A 20,860-nucleotide genomic window follows, 5' to 3' on the forward strand; every position below is an offset into this window, starting at 1 on the left:
CCGAACTCTGGGCTATTGAGCCTTACACGTGCCAGAGGCAAACACCTCAAATCTAAGTCCAATGGTTGTTTCACCCAAATTACCTCACCGGTAAAATCTGCATTACTGACGTAATTTCGTGTAACGATATCTACGCTGGCGCCTGAATCCCGGAGAATTTTAATTTCCGATCCGTTAACGGATCCTTCACTTATATAGGGAGCAAATAATTCATTTTCGTGCGCGCTTCCTACGTGATTTATCTGCTCTGTCGGTTGATTCTTTTTTAATTGAGGGCAGTTTGGCCTTAAATGCGTCGTAGACAGACATTCATAACATTGTAATTGTTTCCGCTGATCAAAATTGTCTCCCCTCCAATTCCTTTGTGGGGCTAAATTCCTCCACGATTTATTTTCATTGGGTTTAGCGTTTGCCATTCTTTCCGTCGCTTTATACTTCTCTTCTTCCTTAGGCGAAAACGGTCTGTTTCTCTCAACCATTTTTCTTTCGGGGAATTTTACAAAGTTGGATTTCGTCCGCACCGATTCGTAGTGGTCTAGTTTCTCGGCTAGAACAAAAGGATCTACGAACTCCGACCATACGTCTAGAAAATGGTCTCTTATCTGGCTCGGGACGCGTTTTTTTATCTGGTCGGTGATTAACAATTTCTTTAGCCCGGTAAAATCCGTTACACCCGATCCCGAAAGCCAACCATCTAAGAAATGTTCCAGATCAAAAATTAATTCCTTCCACAATGCGTTCGGTTTTTTCTGATGGCTCACGAAACGCTGCCTATATGTCTCAGTTTTTATCTTAAATCGTTCCAGCAAAACTTGTTTAATATGCTCGTAATCCTGAGCTTTGTCTTCCGGTTCTTTCGCTATGATGTGAGCCAAATCTAACGGCAATAATGACAGTAGTTGAGAGACCCATTCAGCCTCGTCAATCTCGGCGGTTTTTAATTGCCTCTCTAGTAATGTCAGATAAATTGACATATCAGTTTGGTTACTATCAAACTTAGGCATTAAATGCTTAATATCTCTTCGCGGTCTAGAATTTTCATTTCGGCTTGAATGTGAGCTATTAATTTCCGAGGAATTAGATATTCTTAAACGCTCCAACTCAAATTCCCGTTCGCGCTGCCTTTCAGCTTGTAATTCTGCCTCTACGCGCTCTTTCTCTGTTTTTCGTTCTTCCACTATAACTTCATATCTATCTTTTACGAAGTCAATATCTGGGAACTCTTTAATTTTCCTGATCAGATCTACTACTTTATTTGAGGGGTCAGTCTCGATCCCTAATTCTTCCGTCAGGGAGAATAAATCTATTTTTAACGCTCTGTTTAAGAAAGCCATTTCTTAATTTAATTCTACTTACAAACTGATTAGCTATCTTACTCTCAAAAAAAAATATTTTAAGCTACACAAAACTCAACTGATTTTAAACACAAGGAACTCCTTTATGTATCAACAATACACATAAAACACAGTTGATTTATACAATACACAAAATAAATTCTATTAACTATTTCACCAGTTTTGAATAATTTACTGAAATCAGCAGATTTCTATTCAACTAATTACTGCAAACTGTCACACAATTTTTCATCTAATACACATTCGAAAAAAGTCAAAGTTATCATTCATCGAATGCATTTGGTTCAGCCACTGAAACCTGTGGTTACATTTAGCATTTACAAGTTAATTAGCATCTACAATTTAACATTACTTCTATAACTTATTAACAGAACTTGTACACCAAAATTTTAATCTTTATAATTAGTCCCAACTAATTAAAAATTTCTTTACTGAATTGGTTTAATAGCCAATTCTAAAATGCTACACTGAAATTTCAAATTTTACTTCAGTGATCGACAGTTACTTTTATAATAAATTTACTGCCTCTAGAGAAAGGAAAGTTAGGAAGCACTCACCGGTGTGCAGGAGACTCGGAACACTTCGTCGGTTGGTTGATACCAGGTTGGAGGTAGAGGGAATTCCAATCGAAGTTGAGTCCACTCGTCGAACTTGCGGCTGGAGAATTCCTTTCTAACTTGGGTCAGTACGCTCTTGCAGCTCAGCGATTCTTCCTCGCTTTGAGTTCCACTCGTCGATCTTGAAGTTGGCAATTACCACGCAACTTTTTTAAAAGTAACTTTAACCTAGATATTGTAAGTTTTCTCAGACTAGAAATCTCTGAGTCTGAAACGCAAGTCCAGTTAGCTAATGATAGCTTACCGCGCAAAGTTCTATCCCACCGCTGCCACCAAATATTAAAGCTGTAAAGTCTCGATCCAAAAACAGGTAGCGATATGATCAAATTTTTTTATTTACAGCTTTATTACATAAAAACAACTCTTTCTAATCTAGGTTAAATGAATGATGCTATTTACAACACGAAAATTACACAAGAATAGTTCCTCGAACCATTTCGAAGGAAACAACTTTACAAGAACAGCTAACAGGCTGTTGGCGTCTTAGGCTACTCCGGGGGTAGCTCTCGGAATCCACCGAATTTTCTTCGGGTGGAATTCTACGCAGAAGTCCGATTCACACGAAGCTTCTCCTCCTTGGTTCACACGAAGCTCCTCTCCTTGGTTCACACGAAGCTTCTCTCCGTCTTCTTCGAATTTGGAAGGTTTAACGAATTTGGAAGGTTTAACGGAGCACCCGCCTTGCGTAGCAAGGCTATCTCCATGATTCTAGCTGATAGAAGGCCTGGCGTTATAAAATGCCATGAACTTGGAGCATAACTGGCGAGCTTGAGTTGGGAGCAGGTCGAGAGAGCCGTCAGCATGGGTGTGAGAGAGGGGGAGAGTTGTCAGGGCCAATAGGAAAGGATCAGGTCTGTAGAGTAGGGGTGGGTGAGGTTTTCTGGATTTCCAGGGTTTCGAGGGTCAGGTGGTGGATAGACTATTGTTCGTCGGTGTCCAATCAGGAGCGTTGGTAGCTGAGGTGGGCGGACGGAGACTTTAAGCTAGTAGTGCATTTATCAGAATGAGTTTTCTTTCTTCTTTATCGGTCGTTTTCTTCAAGTTTTTGGCTGCTTGCAGGATTCCAGGAAATTCTTTTAGGAGGGTTTTTATTTCTCTCAGGGCTTCGATTATTTCTTTGAAGTCGGCGATTTCTATTGGGGTGGTTTCTTGGGCTTTAAAAACTGGTTTCTGAGGTGGCTGTTCTGGTCCGAGAGTTTGCTTATTTTCCTGTGGCTTGTTTTCTACTGTATTTGGGAGGTTTTTTCTGGTAATTTCGGCGAAGGATCTTCTGACAGGGGGGGAGGTTCTTAGTGCTGGGTATTTTTTGCATCCTCTCCAAGAGGCTAGGTGTCCAGTTTCTTGACAATTGATGCAGGTCGGGTCTGGTATTTTCTCCTTGATTTGACACTGCTGGGTGGGGTGGTCTCCATTGCACTTGATGCAGCGAGGATTGCATTTGCAATTTCTCGCGCTATGGTAGAATCCTGCACAATTGAAGCACATAGTGGCCTTTGCAGGTTTTCTGTACGTTTCGACCTTTATTCTGATATAGAAGAGGGATCTGATATTGTATATATTATTGAAGTTTCCTATTTTATTGACGTCAACTAGGTAAATTGGGTGGAGGGTCTTATTTCTGTAGTTCTTTAACTGCGTTACTCTAGAGATATTAAAGTTCAGCTCTTCCAATTCTTTCTTTATTTCATCTTTGTCTTGATTTCCGGGGAGGCCTTTTATGACGACTTTAATAGGTCTTTCAGCGGGATTTTCTGAGAGGATGAACTCTTTCTTTTTATTTTGCAGAATTTCGATGATTCCTTGTCTTTCTTCTTCGCTGATAGGGGTGATTTTAAGGAAGCCATTTACAAATTGATTTTCGGTTTCTGGATACTTGCGGCAGATTTCTTGTAGGGTCAGGTTGTAATCTTCGTCCATCTTTAAGTTTATGGATGGTATTTCTTTTCTGGGTTGGTTTTCGGTGTTTTCTAAGACTTGGTATTTATTGTGGACTATTATTTCTTGACTGTCAGCTGACTTTTTTCTTTTGGTCACGTGTCTCTTTTCCACTACCTGGAAAGGTTGTTCTATTTCCATGGTAATATTTTCATGTGTAATTGCGTGTAAATTGCAGTTATCTATTGGGCAGGGATTTAATAATGCAAGCTCTTCCGCTATATATTCTAATTGTAGTTTAAGTTCCTTCTGCTTGTTGAGGTCATCTAGGTATTGCTGTGTATGATCCTGGTTGTCATCAGACATCTGCTGTAGGGTCATGTCAAAGGATTCTATAGTTTCCTGTAGATATTTTCTGCTTTCAGTGTGTCTTTGTATCCGCTGGCAGATGTTTTGTTTATGGTCGGGGTGAATTTTGCAGTGTAGGAGAGTGCAGGGGTCTAGTTTTTCCAAAGCTTTTGCTTCGGCATCTCGTTTCTGTTGGAGCAACTCCACGTTTTTTATGACTTCTCTATTTCGCTCATCATCAAATACATAACTAGTCTTTCTAAGTTCTTTTTCAATTTCTCTTCTCAACCATACGATATTCCGTTCTGTGCGATCCAGTAACATACAATGTTTATAGAATCTAGAGGCTGTCTCTCTATTATAGTCGGTGGTGTCGCTAAACGTTGACACATTGCTAGTCATTGACGCAATGCTTGAGCATCTGCTCTCGCTGCGTCCATCTCCTTCCATGGCTGGAGACGGAATCCCAAAAATGAATGGCCTCTCCGTCTTCTTCCGAAAAATCTCACCTTTTATTTTCCTCTCAGACTCCCTGTTACCCAATCACCGTTCAGAACAACCTGAATCGTCTCTGGTCGCCCGTGGGAAAATGTCCATTGATGATTCACCCTCCACCATGGGAAAAATGCAGGACATCTGGAGTGTTTGACACTGTCGCCTTTCGAAGACACGATTTATTTCCCTGGGAAACGCACGTGTGGTTCCTTATCTGGATTAGCACTAAATGGCCAGATGACCGTACTTAAAAGGAGGGTCTTCCATTTGGCAATCTGGAGGCACTTAACACTGTGGGAGTTTCGTTGATGAAGAATGGCCCGGAATGTACATTATCGAGTGTGGGAAAAAGGAATGTCACAGTGGTCACCCAGGAAGAAGCTGAATCATTACAATGCTATGTTGTATAGTTTATGAATTCTTATATTCAACTTTTTAAAATGTTGTAGAAACTTCAATCCTAATTAATTCAGTAATGAAATATTTCTGATAATCAACATCCTAGTTTCAAATTTTGACATAAGTATGTAAACGTAATGTCACAAAGAGAACAAAATTGCTTTTATTGTGTTTAAATAAATTTTGAAAATTTAATCAAAATTAGAAAAATAGCCATGCAGAAATGAAATTTATGTTGTTGTAACTTTTTTTAAAATTAAAGCGGTGTAAGAATAGTTTCTGTCCAATAATAAGTTCTGAATTTTGGCTGAGAAACATAAAATCATTCTACTTTCCTTTCATTCTCTTTCGGAGAACGTAATATATGAAAAATATTTTTTGGGTATTGAGGAATGCAGGCGGAATTATTCTAAATTTCATTCGATTCTCTGAAGGTGTGTGGAATTATTCAAAAAATTGCTTTCAATATATATATATATATATAATTATAATTTTATGTGTATGTATATTTTGAGTTGAAAATAAAGCATAAATTATTTCTTTCTTTCAGTTCTTTTTAGGTGCCTTTGTAAAAGTATTTAAGACAATACATTTTTGACTAAAGATATAAAACAGAAATTTTTAAACATAGCAGAGTAGGTATAAATCTTGAGGTTACAGTGTTTCAAAATCGCCTGTTTTAGATTTTGAAAGAATTATAAAAAAAATTAAAGGAAAGTTGCATAGAAAGAAAATCTTTTTCACTGAAAACATACAATTTTGAATTTTAGGGTGGTATTAACACATTCCTAGTGAAATAATTTTACAATTTTGAATTTTGGGGTGGTATTAACACATTCCTAGTGAAATAATTTTACAATTTTGAATCTTAGGGTGGTATTAACATATTCATAGTGAAATAATTTACTTTGAGCTCGACCGATTTTGAGATGAAATAACAGCTATGATGTCATAGTTCTACGTCAACCTTTTAAAAATGCATCTGCTTTCAAAGAAGCATACATAATAATAATGCAATACTGGTAAAAGCAAGTAAGAAATATGATAATAAATATGATATAAAAGATGATAATGAAAATTACCATTTATGCTTTATTCATTGCATACGCGATTTCGAGCTTCAATATTCATTGCTTACAGGATTTCGAGCTTAAAAATGCCCTAACCAAAACAACATCATGTTCTCACATGATAAAAAATTATATATATATAGAGAGAGGCTATGTATATATATAGAGAGAGAGGCTATGTATATATATAGATTAAACTGGTTAATGACTGTAATTAAGACAAATAATGACTTAAAAATAATAATGTTCTCACATGATAACTTGAAATTTACGATCGTAGATATCATTAAATTTTTTCTCTCTTTTTATTATCATTTTATTTTAAAACCCATTTATTTGTGTTTCCAAATCTGTGTTTGTTTTAATTCTATGTTAAAAAGAAACCGAAATACGTGATTTTTTTATAAACCACTGTAGCTGAAAACGAAACCGGCAGTACCAATAGGAAGTTGAATGTTTTTCAACATTTTATCAAATACACGCCTCTCTGAATTATAATTTATTTTATAACTAGCCGCCTTTGGCAACCAGCCGGTTCGCCAATTTTAATAAAATTTCAATAATTAAATATTTTATGCAATTCCTACTTTCATAGCTTCTTTATCAAAATATTTTAAAACTTCAAATTTTGATTGTCATATAATTCACTCATAAGATTATAAAGGCTTTCAGTCATAACGTAATATGTATCTCTCTAATTTTCTATTGGCTCCCGTAAAATTTAAGCTTTAAATTAAAGTGGAAAAGATTAATCTGCAATTAATATAATAATATTTTTTACTGAAACAAAGAATTTTTTTATAATATGATTACTGAAAACAGAGTCACTGAGCGTTTAAACTTTATGGGCACTAAAAAATATCTTTCTTAATTTATGTAATATCTCAAGAATTTGTCAACAAAATTTTCTCAGATTCATCATGAACAGATCGATTTAATTAACATTGTTTAATTTTAAACGCATCAAACACTAAGAAAATAAAACGAATCGTTTAAAATAATGGGTTGAAAACAGGTTAAAAAACTACTTAAAAAACAATGTACTTAAAACTATAAACATATACAAAAAATAAATAACATTAATACAATTTAATTACAATAGCATACAACTAACGTAAAAATAATTTAAATCAAGTTCGCATCCGTTGTCAACAATCAGAACACAATGCGCATGCTTGAATTTTCAACGCCAGTTACGGTAACGCAAATGCGTGAATTTTTCTACGCCAGTTGGGGTAACGCTATGCGGATTAGAAATTTTTAATTTCCTTTATTCTGTTTTATTTTAATTCAAAAGTACTTCAGAATGAATCTGCAAGATCGATTAATCAACAATGTTTCATTTTAAATGCATCAAACATTAAGAAAATAAACAGAATCGTTTGAAATAATCGGCCAAAAAATCTGAAGCCTAGCCTTATTAGCGTGAGGAAAAAAACTGAAATCTTACTCATTTGGTGATGGGAAAAATGAAAAGATTTTTTGGCGGGAAAGTTAGTTTTTAATTAATAATTAAAATTCTAATTAAAAATTCAAAAAAGGGACCCCAAGTGCACATTCTCGACCTCCAAGGTATACATGTACCAAATTTGGTAGCTGTAGATCAAACGGTCTGGCCTGTAGAGCGCCAACACACACACACACACACACACACACTCATTGAGCTTTATATTAGTATAGATATGTTTTATCAGCAAACCCCGCGTATTAGAATACTTTTTGAGTACATTTTATGCCGAAAGGATCGGCGATTACTTGTGTCTTTGAATATTGTTTATGTTTCAAAGTATTTTAAGTACAAGACAAATGAAAACGTTAAATAAATTTTTGTGAAAAACTTGGATTTCGTAAAAAATTTCATTTATGATATCTCAAATATATATCTCAAAAACTTATATATATATATATATATATATATATATATATATATTAAAATCAAATTCTGCACATGTATTACCTAAAGTGTTCCAAAGGCAATGAACTTGGGATATAACTTTGAACTAAAAAGTTTTAGTTTTAGAGCTGCCTAATGTAATTTTCAAAATGAACTTAGTGAAATTTTCAATACAGAATTACTTGATTAGCTATAACTTTTTGGAAAATGAATATATTCTTCAGATTCTAATTAATTCCTTTCACCCCAGCTATAAGTATGTTGTATATAAAAATAATTGGAATATGTGCAATAGAATCTTTTGTAGAGTGTTTTGCTTTTTGTTAAAATTTTCAACATTTTGTACCCGAATTGACACATTTTACAGAATTCTAATAGGTACAGAATCTCTTGATCAATATTTTTCATTATTTGCAATCACATTGATCCATAAAATGAACTGAAATAGCTAATTAGAGGGATTTTTCAAAAATTTGTCACCGTAGGTAAACAAATACCTTAAATTTTTAATCGCCTTAATTAAATTTTTAGTAAAATCAATATTATTTTTTATATAAACATTCGGTTGGAAGTTAAAATGTTACAAAGATATATCATTTTTTTCTAATTTTTTTTTTTTCCTATTATTAAAATTTGCTACTAGTATAAAATCTCTTAATCCAAGGAATAAATATTTTTTGATAAATATAATAATGTAGGTACAGCAAGTAAATTTATCTACTTACAAATTTTCGTAAAATTAATGTGCTGTTTTTTCAGTATATAGATTAAAGTAAGGCAATGCCTTTTGTGATTTGGTAACTATGGTCACTGATCAAGTTTTTTTTTGTTACTTTTTATCATCAGAGCTGATTAACATAGCGATAAATGAAACTTAGATACGCATTTTCGGATATCATATAAATATTTTCGACAAAAGTCATTTTATTGCCTTTTTATGTGTTTGAAGGTAAGAAAATAATAAACCTATTGATTTTAATATTTTAATTAGCAATTTTATTAGAATTTTTTTATGACCCAAATTTTCTTGATATTATTTAGCAAATACCGAAGCATTTATTTAATTTATTAGTATTTAAGGATAGGATAAAGTCAGTACATAAAAAAATGTGTAGCGTAAATAGGAATTCCAATATATATATATATATATATATATATATATATATATATATATATATCATCTGAGATGTTTAAAGTATTTTTTGTAACTTATTTATTGTTTTTAAAAAATATATTTTTGAGTCTTTTACAACTGATATTCAGAAGTTTACGGAAAATTTGTGTTTACGCTCACTTGTAGCGCCAATTCCTCCCGGGGTGATAAAAGATGAAACCCCTCAGTTCAGACTGAGTTCTCGTGAGAGATGGACCCAGAGATAGTTGCTCCTCTTCTAAGCAGGAGACGAAATACTCGGATTTATTATTGCTCACATTTACCTCCTATTAATCGAGAGTGTGATCCAATATTATAATATTTTAATGCCTAATTTTAATTTAATTAGCATATCTTTGTTGAGTTCAAAATAAACTGTTCAAAAAACTACAGCCCACTACTACTTTTTTATTGAGCTACAAACAAGGCTCAATTGCCTGCTCAAGGCTTTTTTGGCTGTTTTGCAAATGCCTATAGTTTTTAATATGTTAACATTATTGCATAATTTTTTAAATATTTTTTCAAGTTTTGCAAATGTTTGTAGGTTAAATCGAGGGTTTGAGAAGTGAATGATTTTTACACTAACTGGGTGCTTGTGAATGACATAATGCTATATTTTTGGGATTACATGTTTATAAAATATACATCAAACACAAATATAAATTGCTTTCTAGACACTTGTTAAATTATGATAAATTATTACCACTAATAAAGTTTGACATATAATTGATTTCAAAACATTTGTTAATCTAATATCTTTTGCTTTTAAATTCAAAGATATAAAATAATTTATTACATCTTTTTTATATAAAAATAATTACATTATTTTAAATTTCACATTGATTAATTTCAAATTCAATATATTATTGATCTGCGATTTACTTTGGGGTTATCTTTGTGAATGTAATAAAATTCTAATCGGATATTTAAAAATATAAGAACTTTCCTCCTCAGTAAGTTATATGTGAATGTATTAGTACTTTATCGTATGTTTTATATGTATTATATATGTTGTTGAAATATGTTTCCATGTATTATGGGCTGACAATATATACGCTGTATTTCATAAAAAACATCGCTTGTATCCATAAACTAGCGCAAAATAACAATAGAAGTTTAAGAAAAGAAACTAGTGAACACAAACTAAAAATCTGTTAAGAAAAATGCATTTTAAAACTGTAAATCTAGAAATAGTGTCATACAATTGTTGTACGCCATATACTTGTAACATAAAAATGCATGTTTGAGCGCTAGAGCTCGCTGAAATAATGACATAAAATATTTAAAAAAATCAATTCATTATAGGTTTCAGGATATTATATTCATTATAGGTCTCACTATAGGATCTCAGGATTCATTATAGGTCTTCACGACGTAAGTGTCAGAAAAACTTCAGTAGAGAATCCAAAATTCAATGGAGGTGAATAGAAAATTAAATGTATATTTTTCTGTAATTCAGGCATTAGCAACTATTTTATATAATGCGTTTAGTATTCGGAATGTTTAAACAAGAAGATAAAGAGATAAACCCAGCGTTGATGACCAGAAGAAGTACCAACTAAGTAATGTTACTGCCTTGCTTTGAAGCACCACAAGGACATTTTAAAACGAATCTTGTGGGTTTGAGCCATTGTCAGACGTTGAGGGACACACTTGAATTTGCGTTCCTTTTTCTAATATCCACGTCTCGCCACTGGCTCTAGATAGCACGTAATGTTCCGCAATATAGTACAATATTTTGCGATATTATGTTATAAAATGTTCAACAATATTATACAATATTGCGAATATTGCTTTATATCGTAAAATATTGTACAATATACGAGTTCCTACTGGGGGTGCACGTTTGATCATTGAGATGAAATAAAACGTGAACCAGATTAACATAAAATGCGAATATTTATTAGAATAGAGTTTCCGAAACCTCTCAATTCGATACTGAGTCTTCATCGTCAGAACATTGTGGTCCAAAAGTGGATGACCAATATGTACAGCTATGCACACGGTAGTTTTAGTGTTAAAAAAACTTTTTTTCTTTGGTGCAACTATTGATTAGGATGATTCAAATCCTTACTGAGTGCAGAAAGATTAATAAAGGTGGAATTAGAGCTAAGGATTATTCAGTTTCTGCAATAGACAGAAGTCGTGTTCTTCCATATTCTAGATTTATTTTTTAAAATGATAGTAGAGACTTTTGGTTTAGATTGTAACTTGGGAACCTGATATCGCCAAATACGAATCAGTGACCCAGGTAGCACAGCCTGGTGAACAATATTGTAGAATATTAAGAGAAATTAAATGATATTAATCAATATTTCACAATATTGATCAATGTCGTACAATATTGTACAGTATTTATGTGTTACTAGGGTAATGAGAGCTTAAAGATAAAGCTATATGTGCGTTTGGGGAAAGTATCCTCATAATTCTAGATTTTCCTGTAGGAATCAAGATTTCTCAGGTTTATGGAGATTGCATTCTGAAGGCAACAGTATTTCGATATGAACATATTTAGTGACATTTTGCTCTTTAATTCTAGAAATGGATTTACTGGAAGAGTGGTATTTTATTTAAATCGTGTTATCTGATAATTCACTCAATTTACAGAAAATTTTCCTTACATTTCAGGAAATCATTTTTTTTAAAATCCGGAGCATTTCATGCGGTTTCTAATAAGAGTAAATTCATTTAAAAGCTTTTAAGTTGTTTTAAGAAAAAATATCGTTGCCTATCATGTTCGATATATTGTTATGATGTAAGCGAGATTATGTAATAAATTATTCAGTCTCATTTTATATAACATTAATGACTTACCTGGCATTTTTCTGCTTATGATGACCAGTCATTTATTTATTAAGCGCCATACTGCTTTGCAATGTTAGCCAGAAAATATTTTGATTTCAATAGATTAATGCAAAAATCACAGAATCGTAAAAATCCCCTTAACTATTTTAATGAAATTAAAAGACGAAATACAGAATGTATTATAAATTTATCTGTATATTGTATAATAACATGAAAAGGAAATTTTGTATTAAAAATAAATTTGAATGAGATCTAAAACTTGAACAAGCCAATTTGACATTGAAAGATTTTCTTCCACATTGGCTGTTAAAATTTAAAGCTATAAACCAGCATACATAAAGAAGAGTGATGCTATAGATTATGCGTAATATGAAGCCATTTCAAAGTGCGCCCAGTGCTCTAGTTAACTTCGGTTAATTTTGAATTTATTGGAATTACAAAGTAATTATTCGGAGATGCACATTTTCACCCTCCAATATATATATATATATATATATATATATATATATATATATATATATATATATATATATATATATATATATATATATATATATATATATATATATATATATATATGTAGAGGTATGTTAACTCTGGCTCGAAAAACATGCCTCTACTAATCGGATTATATATCAAATTAAATATCTCTCATGGGCCCTAGGGGAAAGCCCGGTTGAGATTAATGCGTAGAGATGGCTCATATTAAGAGAATCACACACTAATTTAACATAAACAAATTTAATGAACTGGACGAACAGCTGGGCCGCTTTACATCGATGAACGCTAGTACAGTACCGAACACAGTTCTTAGAGCGGGAATCAGATAGCTTCTTATTGGCTGTTGAGAGACGACGCGAGCGCCGTTAGGATGACACTCCGTACCGCGAACGCCGCTAGGATGACGCTCCGTACCGCCAACGCCGCTAGGGGGACGCTCCGTACACTACAATCGGCAGTCCTGATGATCTTGACGTCCTCGTCAATCTGAGAAAGAATCTGAAAAACTCAAAAAACAAAATTTTAGATTTTTGCAAAATTTTTAGATTTTGTAAAGTAGATGCTTTATGCAGTTGTAGACCAAGGCTTCATATAATCTGCTGCCGTAGAAGTATGGTTGGGGCCTTCGTGGATTCCCACTTTCTCCACTAGGTACCTCTCGTGTGGCGTTTTCGCTGTGATGCGATAGGGACCATGGAACTTCGGGCGAAGCTTCAAACCACTGCCGAATTGGGTCCTCTGTATGGCCACTAAGTCACCTGGATTATATTGAGTAGCTTTCTTCCTGCGCTTGTTGTAGGCTCTTTTATTCTCTTCTTGAAGGCGCAAGATATTCTGTCGCGCTTCTTCGCGAATGTCCTAGCGATTGTCGATAACCATTTGCTCATATTCTTCCTGTAGGATATCGAGAATTTTTTGGTCATTTTTATGCCTCATTTGCACACCAATCATGAGTTCGAAAGGGGTAAATTTTGTACTCCGTGGAGCAGTAGAGTTAAATACACGTTGTGCTGCTTGAACATGAGTGTACCATTTCGTGGGATCATTGATGGAAAGTTTGGTAAGCAGGGGGATAAGAGTTCCATGAACCCTTTCCACTTGTCCATTTCCTCGAGGTATTCCTGTGGTGATTTGAATGTGATTAATATTTTGATTCGCACAATAGTTTGTAAATTCTTTGGAGGTAAAGGCGGAACCTTTATCCGTGATGATGCTCATAGGATTTCCGAACACTGCTTCCTGCAATTGCAGTTTCGTAATTGCATCATTTGCAGTTACACCTTTAACAGGATATAACCAAACAAACTTTGAGAATGCATCTATTATAGTAAGAATATGATTATAATTTTTATTGGTTGACACTAAGGGTCCAATAAAGTCAACATGGTAAGTACTTAGAGGAAAGTTTTCCTTCGGAATAGGATGTAAGAACCCTTCAGGTTTACCAAGCTTCCGGTTGACTAGGATGCATTCGACACAGTTCTGTATTACCGATTCAATACTTTTTTGCATATTCGGGAAAAAATAGTCACGTTCGATAATGTTTTTAGTTTTCTCCACGGCGAAGTGCCCTTTTGAATGCGCGTTTTTAATTATTTCGTGTTTTATTAGTTCAGGTATTACGAGCAAACGACGGTTGTCCTGACATTTATACAGAATGTTATTTTGTACCACGAAATCAATTTGGTTGTTATCTTTACATAATTCTTTCAATTTTTTTATATATTCATCTGACATCTGTGCCACTTGCACTCGCGCTGTTAAATCATCACAAAGTGCAGTCATGACTGTTGGGTATCTACTAAGTGAATCAACGTGACGCATTTGACTACCTGAGCGATGTACTATCTCATAATCAAAATCTACGAGCAATAAAACCCAACGCGCTATTTTAGGAATTAATTCTTTTTTAGTAATAGTCTGTTTGAACGCAGAGCAGTCAGTGACAATTTTAATTTTAGTTCCTAAAATGTAAGTACGGAATTTCGTTAATGCTTTAATAACAGCTAAAACTTCTAGTTCATAGCTCGATAAATTTTCTTCCTGAGGTGTTGTTTTTTTACTCATATAAGCTATGGGATGTAAATTATCATTGTCGTCAGCTTGAAGAAGGATTCCACCTTAACCTAATTTGGAAGCATCTGTATGGAGTTCCAGTTTGGAACCTGGTTTGTACAGATGTAAAACTACATCTTGCGATAATGCTCTTTTAAGGGTCTCAAACGCTTTTATTTGAGAGGGACCGAATTCAAATTTTACACCATTTCTAAGTAAATAGCTTAGAGGTCTAGCTATTAAAGCATAATCTTTAATGTACTTCCGAAAATATCCCGTTAAACCCAAGAAACTTTGGATTTGTTTTTCATTAAGTGGTCGTGGAAAATTTAGTACGGCTGAAGTTTTTTCGGTTGATGGCCTAATTTGTCCATTTTCGATGACTTGACCAAGAAAGTTTATTTTTACTTTCAGAAACTGACACTTTTTTTAATTTAATTGTAGGCCAAATTCAGAGGCGTTCCTACATAAATTCAGAGAGTAAAACGCGTTCCAATTTTTGAATACCTTCAGAAATGGTTTGAGAGGGGATGATAATATCATCCAAGTAAACAATTAAAGTTCCGTCACGTATTAATTCTTGAAAAATTACTTGAATGTAACGTTGAAACATAGCAGGTGCATTCGTAAGTCCGAAACAACATTTTTTAAACTGGAATAATCCTTCATGGCTAATAAAAGCCGTGTACTTTCTGTTGCCAGGAGTCAAATCAATATGAAAGTAAGCATTTTTGAGATCTAATGGGGAGAAAATTTTGCCTGAGTGTAACTTATCAAAAATATCTTCTATATTTGGTAGAGGAAATTTATCTTTGATTGTTTTTTTGTTCAGAGAACGGAAATCAATACACAGTCTGGGTTCGCGATATTTAAGTTTCACTAAGACAATTGGAGACGCATAATCAGAATAGCTTTTTTCGATGATACCCTGGGCAAGCCATTCCTCGATTTGTTTTGTAACTTGTTGTTTTTCTATGGGAGCAAGTCTACGAACCGGTGAGGTCACAGGAATGTCATCAGTTAAAATAATAGATATTTGCAAATCTGTAGTACAGATTTTATTTGGAGAGTAATTGGAAATTAAATTAATTACATGATCTTTCAATTTCTTATCAGATAAATACCCTATATCAAAATCATTTTCAGAATAAACATTTAAAACATTTATGCATACTTCCTTCACTAACCATTCAGAATTCACATCAGAAAAACTCTGTTCAAAACAAGTATCAGTTATTAAATTAACATCAACAGATTTATCTTTATTCAAAGATATATCATCACTCTGTAAATAAAATTCAGAGTCAGCATTTATTTTCAAACCAGTACTAATACTTTTATTTTCATTTAGGAGAGAAGTTGAATTATTATCATTTTTATTGGGAAAAGTATTTTTAAGATCTAAATAGCTATTAGATGGTAAAATGCATTCAAAAGAAATATTAGTATCAGCAGCTGCTAAAACTCTTTTCACTTCTGATTTTTTATTAACATGACTAATATCTATCGCCACTAACGGAAGACTGACAATTGAACTGTTCGCTAATTTAATTTTTGTGCTACGGCCTACATAATTTAATTTCTTTACATAATTAGGATTAATAATCATTAATAAGCTTCCGCTATCAACCAAAGCTTTAATAGGAACGTCGTTTACAATAATATCTGCGTATTCCAACTCAGCGATTATTAATTCTTGTGGAATTTCATTTGATTTTAACATGGAATTTACAGGATTTGAGTTATGGGATCTTCCCTGATTGTTATGTTGTCTAGCATCAACATTTTGGGGACAGAATTTTATTAAATGCGATGTAGAATTACATTTAAAACAAGTTTTCCTATCAATATTTCCACCGTGTACATGATCATTATTTTGGCGGGAATTATTGACGCGCGGCCTTGAGCTGTAGTCATGTGTATATCTACTCTCTTCCCAAAACAAACTTTTATTTCTTGCGCGAAAGTAAATGTATATTTCTTTTGCTAACATCAGCGGTTTTAACCAGTCGGAGCCTTGTTTGAAAAAAATGTGCTCGGATGTGACCTTGTCAAGAGTGCAGGTTAATTTATCGGTTACAATTAGTTCACAAAGCGTCGCAAAATCTTTCACTTTTCTTAGTTCCAAATAATATTCTAAATTCGCCTTTAATCTTGAGACGAATTGCACGTGATTTTCCCCTTTAAATCTTTTGGCGGCTTGAAAGTTATCATAACATTCTTTAGCAGATGGTTGGGATTCTCTTAACACTATTCTTTTGATTTCGTCATAATCTTTAATTTCGCTTTCGTTCGCGTATAACAAAACATGTCGGCATTTCTCGCCTAACAAATTTAGAAGGACTTCGGCTTTGTATTCAGTTTTAACCTGTTTTGTTTCGAAAGCACGTTCCAAAATATTGAAAAACAAATTGAAATTTTCTGATTTAGTTGGTATTGGCATTGTCAATGTGCGGATGCTTTTAATTATTTGTTCGATGGACTCCGCATGATTTTCTTGAGGAGGTCCGTTAGGACTACTTATTCCGGTCGCTTGAACGTTTCTCATACTTTCTTCATGAGCTAAAGTTAGTTTTAATTTTTCTACTTCAAACTGTCTTTCCTTTTCACGCGCTTTTTCTGCCTCTTCACGCGCTCGTTCGGCCTCTATTTTTCCGCGTTCCTCTGCTTCTATTTTTTCGCGTTCCTCTACAGTTGAAATGATAATGTCTTTAACAAATTCCAAATCATCTTTAGCCGCTTGGCTATTTTCTATAATTTGTTTAAGCTGCACAATATTTGTTTTTTCTGGAACTACCTCACCTATTGCTTCAGCGACAATAATTAAATCTTTCTTTTTTTGTATTTTTAAACATTTTGAATATGCCTTTATTTTTCCTAATAACAAATGCTAATATAATAACGATAATAATAATAATGCTAATATTTCTTCAAAACAGAAATTTCTAAAATAAACACATTCAAAAACTTTCTTTTTCTTGAAAAAGTCATTCACAAATATACAAATCTTAAAGTAAATGCTTGCAAGATTCTTTAATTAAAATGATATAGAAAATTCTCCTACCTGTTCTTCTTCAATTATATCTGTTGAGATAATATGCAGGAACTTCACAATTTGTCGGCCACTGCCGAAGCGAAGACTTTCTTGAAAAATTTGTCGACCACTGCCGAACCGAAGATTTTCTTGAAAATTTTTGTCAGCCACTGCCGATCCGAAGATTTTCTTGAAATATTTTGTCGGCCACTGCCGATCCGAAGATTATTCGACGAAAACTAATGGTGAAATTCCCAGCTTCTTACAGGATCGAAGATTATTTTTCTATTTCCGAGGTCATTGCACTCCGGACCGAGCCCCCACATGTAGAGGTATGTTAACTCTGGCTCGAAAAACATGCCTCTACTAATCGGATTATATATCAAATTAAATATATCTCACGGGCCCTAGGGGAAAGCCCGGTTGAGATTAATGCGTAGAGATGGCTCATATTAAGAGAATCACACACTAATTTAACATAAACAAATTTAATGAACTGGATGAACAGCTGGGCCGCTTTACATCGATGAACGCTAGTACAGTACCGAACACAGTTCTTAGAGCGGGAATCAGATAGCTTCTTATTGGCTGTTGAGAGACGACGCGAGCGCCGTTAGGATGACACTCCGTACCGCGAACGCCGCTAGGATGACGCTCCGTACCGCCAACGCCGCTAGGGGGACGCTCCGTACACTACATATATGTATATGAAAACATCATAAATTTTTGAAGCAGAAGGCTGTTTCGAAAACAAAGATGCTTAGTATTTTTAAATTCCTTTTTTTTTTCTCTTTAATCCATCCCGGGAGGGCATAATTATTTACAAGAAGATGCGGACAAATCACGTCCACTTAGCAACAGATTAGGCAAGAAGAAGCAAGAGATTAATTATTCTTAGTTTTATATAACATGAGATTTCTGACACGTGTCGATTTTATTGGAATTTCTCACACGTGTCTACCTTGACAAGGGAAACAGAAGGATCCGTTAGAAGAATCTGTTTACATCAGCGCTTCTCTATGTCTTCACTCGGGACGTGGGAACCGCTGACGCAATAATTTATACAAAGCTTCAGTTGAATTTATTAGAATTGAAATATCATTACACAAATGTTTAAAATGTCACTACACACACACACACACACACACACACACACACACACACACACACACACACACACACACACACACACACCACTTTTTTATTGGATTATCAGTGGAAATAAATGTGTTTTTTTTATGAAAAGAAGTTTTATTAAGAAAGCATGTTGCTGAGCATAAAGCTTCTTTCAGAAAGATCGTGCTCTTTTCGTCTTTAAAAAAATCCAATAGGGAATTTAATAAATAGATATTATTCAATATGTAAAATTCAATAAATGGATATTATTTAACGGGTAAAATTCAATAAATGGATATTATTCAATGAGTAAAATTCATTAAATTGGTATTACAGGTAAATGAAGCTCGATTTCTAATAAGTGAATCGCAGTGTTCAGAAGTTTGAAAAATCCCATTATAGGGAATTAAAAAAAACACAGTCATTAATTTTAATTATATAGATTCGGGACATATTTTGTGCAATGTTTTAAATATGTTTTTTTTTTCTTCTTTAGAAATGGCTGCACAAACTGCGTTTTCGCTGCCATCAGAAATAACCGATGAAGAATATATTTACTTGCCTTCAGATAAAGAAGATTTTGAAAAAATTACGCATCGAATTGGTGGCAAATGGATGGTATATAACACGGGAGATTTGAACCAACAAGACAAATTCTGGCAAGCTTTATTTCCTCTATACCATAAACGACTTATCCTCGGTCTGAAAGCCTCAACAGCGAAGGGAACAAAAGCCCAAGCAGAACTATATAGAAAAGATCACATTATTTTGTGCTACACTGAAGATTCGGATGATAAAATGTGGATGAAAAATACTGCAGATGCCATCCGAGCTGCCACTGGATTTCGTGATATCATGTATTATAAATCTAATGCCGCTTCTATTGACGGCTTATATAATCATAAAGAACATATTAATGTTTCGAAATACATGCATACCTACAAAGGTAAATTGTTTGAAAGAGTTAAATTTGATCGTTTCAAAATAATAACATTTGGTGATGTGTAATTATTCGATATTTGTGTTGAATACTTGATTACTTAATGAAAATTGGCAATTTTTTCTAATAAATTTAAATCCTGATTACAATCAGGCTTTGTCTGAACATTTATTATTTCATGTACAACTTCATTCATGTACAACCAAATTACATTATTTCATATACAATCAAATAATAAAAATCCAAAATTGTATAGCTGTAAATTTAGAAGTAAATTCGAGATTTCCTGATGTTCAATTTTTAAGTCTATAATTTAATCTTATCCTATGGGAATCAGTGGAATTATTATTTCTCTTTAAAAGGCCTTCGTAAGAGATAGAGATTTGGCCAAAGTTGACAATAAGTGGTTAATATATTGTAACAGAAGTATTATACTCTACTGCTATATTTTTTTTCTGTTACACCAGAATCTAATCGTTGTACAGTTTGTAATTTCTCCTACATAGTCACTAAAACTTTTTTCGTTTTATGACACATTTTTAAATATTCACTGTGGTACACTTAAGAAAGTATTAAGTTTAATACAGGAACAATTTACGAATATTATACTTACTGTGCAGTTACAATAAGGGACAGCGGCAACAATTGAGTTTTGTTACACATTGACACAGCAATCAACGAGCAAAGCGTTGCTCTTTTCCTGACACAACTCCTATTTTGTACACAATATATAGGAGGATCATAACAGACGCCCTCTTCCAACGCTTCGGCAATCTTGCCAATGCAATGACTTGAATTTCTCATTTAATTACAATAAAAGAAAACTTGACAGGATAGTACGGAAGCCAGATTGTCGCGAGCCGTATTCTCGGGAATGTAATGTATTGATATTCTGGTGTCATTAATAATGCGTAAAATGTCATAAATAATGTGTAATCAGTATTACAAATTTAATGAAATTCAAATATTTCATCTAAAAGTCTCCAGTTTGCTAATTATATTTCCAACATTAGGGTATGAATAAATCAGCATCGAGAAACATGTTTCTAATCTAAATTTAAATCAAAATTTTCATTTTTTCAAACCATTAAAAGGATTCTTATTTTACAGATATATTTTAAATAAATGATGCTTCACTTTGGTGCATTATTTTTAAAGATAATGCTAAAAATTAACCATGACTTTCATAAAACTCGACATGAA

At 33.5% G+C, this 20,860-nt stretch overlaps 2 protein-coding genes across 3 annotated transcripts in view; both read left to right on the forward strand.

Moving 5' to 3' along the window:
• LOC129980404 (uncharacterized) overlaps nt 1-20,860 on the forward strand; it is a 443,593-nt gene that overhangs the window by 402,579 nt on the left and 20,154 nt on the right. The window lies entirely within an intron of this gene.
• LOC129980430 (uncharacterized) lies at nt 10,550-19,800 on the forward strand. The gene is made up of 2 exons (XM_056090799.1): nt 10,550-10,626; nt 19,214-19,800. The coding sequence occupies exon 2, from the start codon at nt 19,216-19,218 to the stop codon at nt 19,723-19,725; it is 510 nt and encodes a 169-aa protein (XP_055946774.1). The 5' UTR covers nt 10,550-10,626; nt 19,214-19,215; the 3' UTR covers nt 19,726-19,800.

The sequence above is a fragment of the Argiope bruennichi genome, chromosome 1, assembly GCF_947563725.1.
Source record: "Argiope bruennichi chromosome 1, qqArgBrue1.1, whole genome shotgun sequence".
Taxonomy (NCBI): domain Eukaryota; kingdom Metazoa; phylum Arthropoda; class Arachnida; order Araneae; family Araneidae; genus Argiope; species Argiope bruennichi.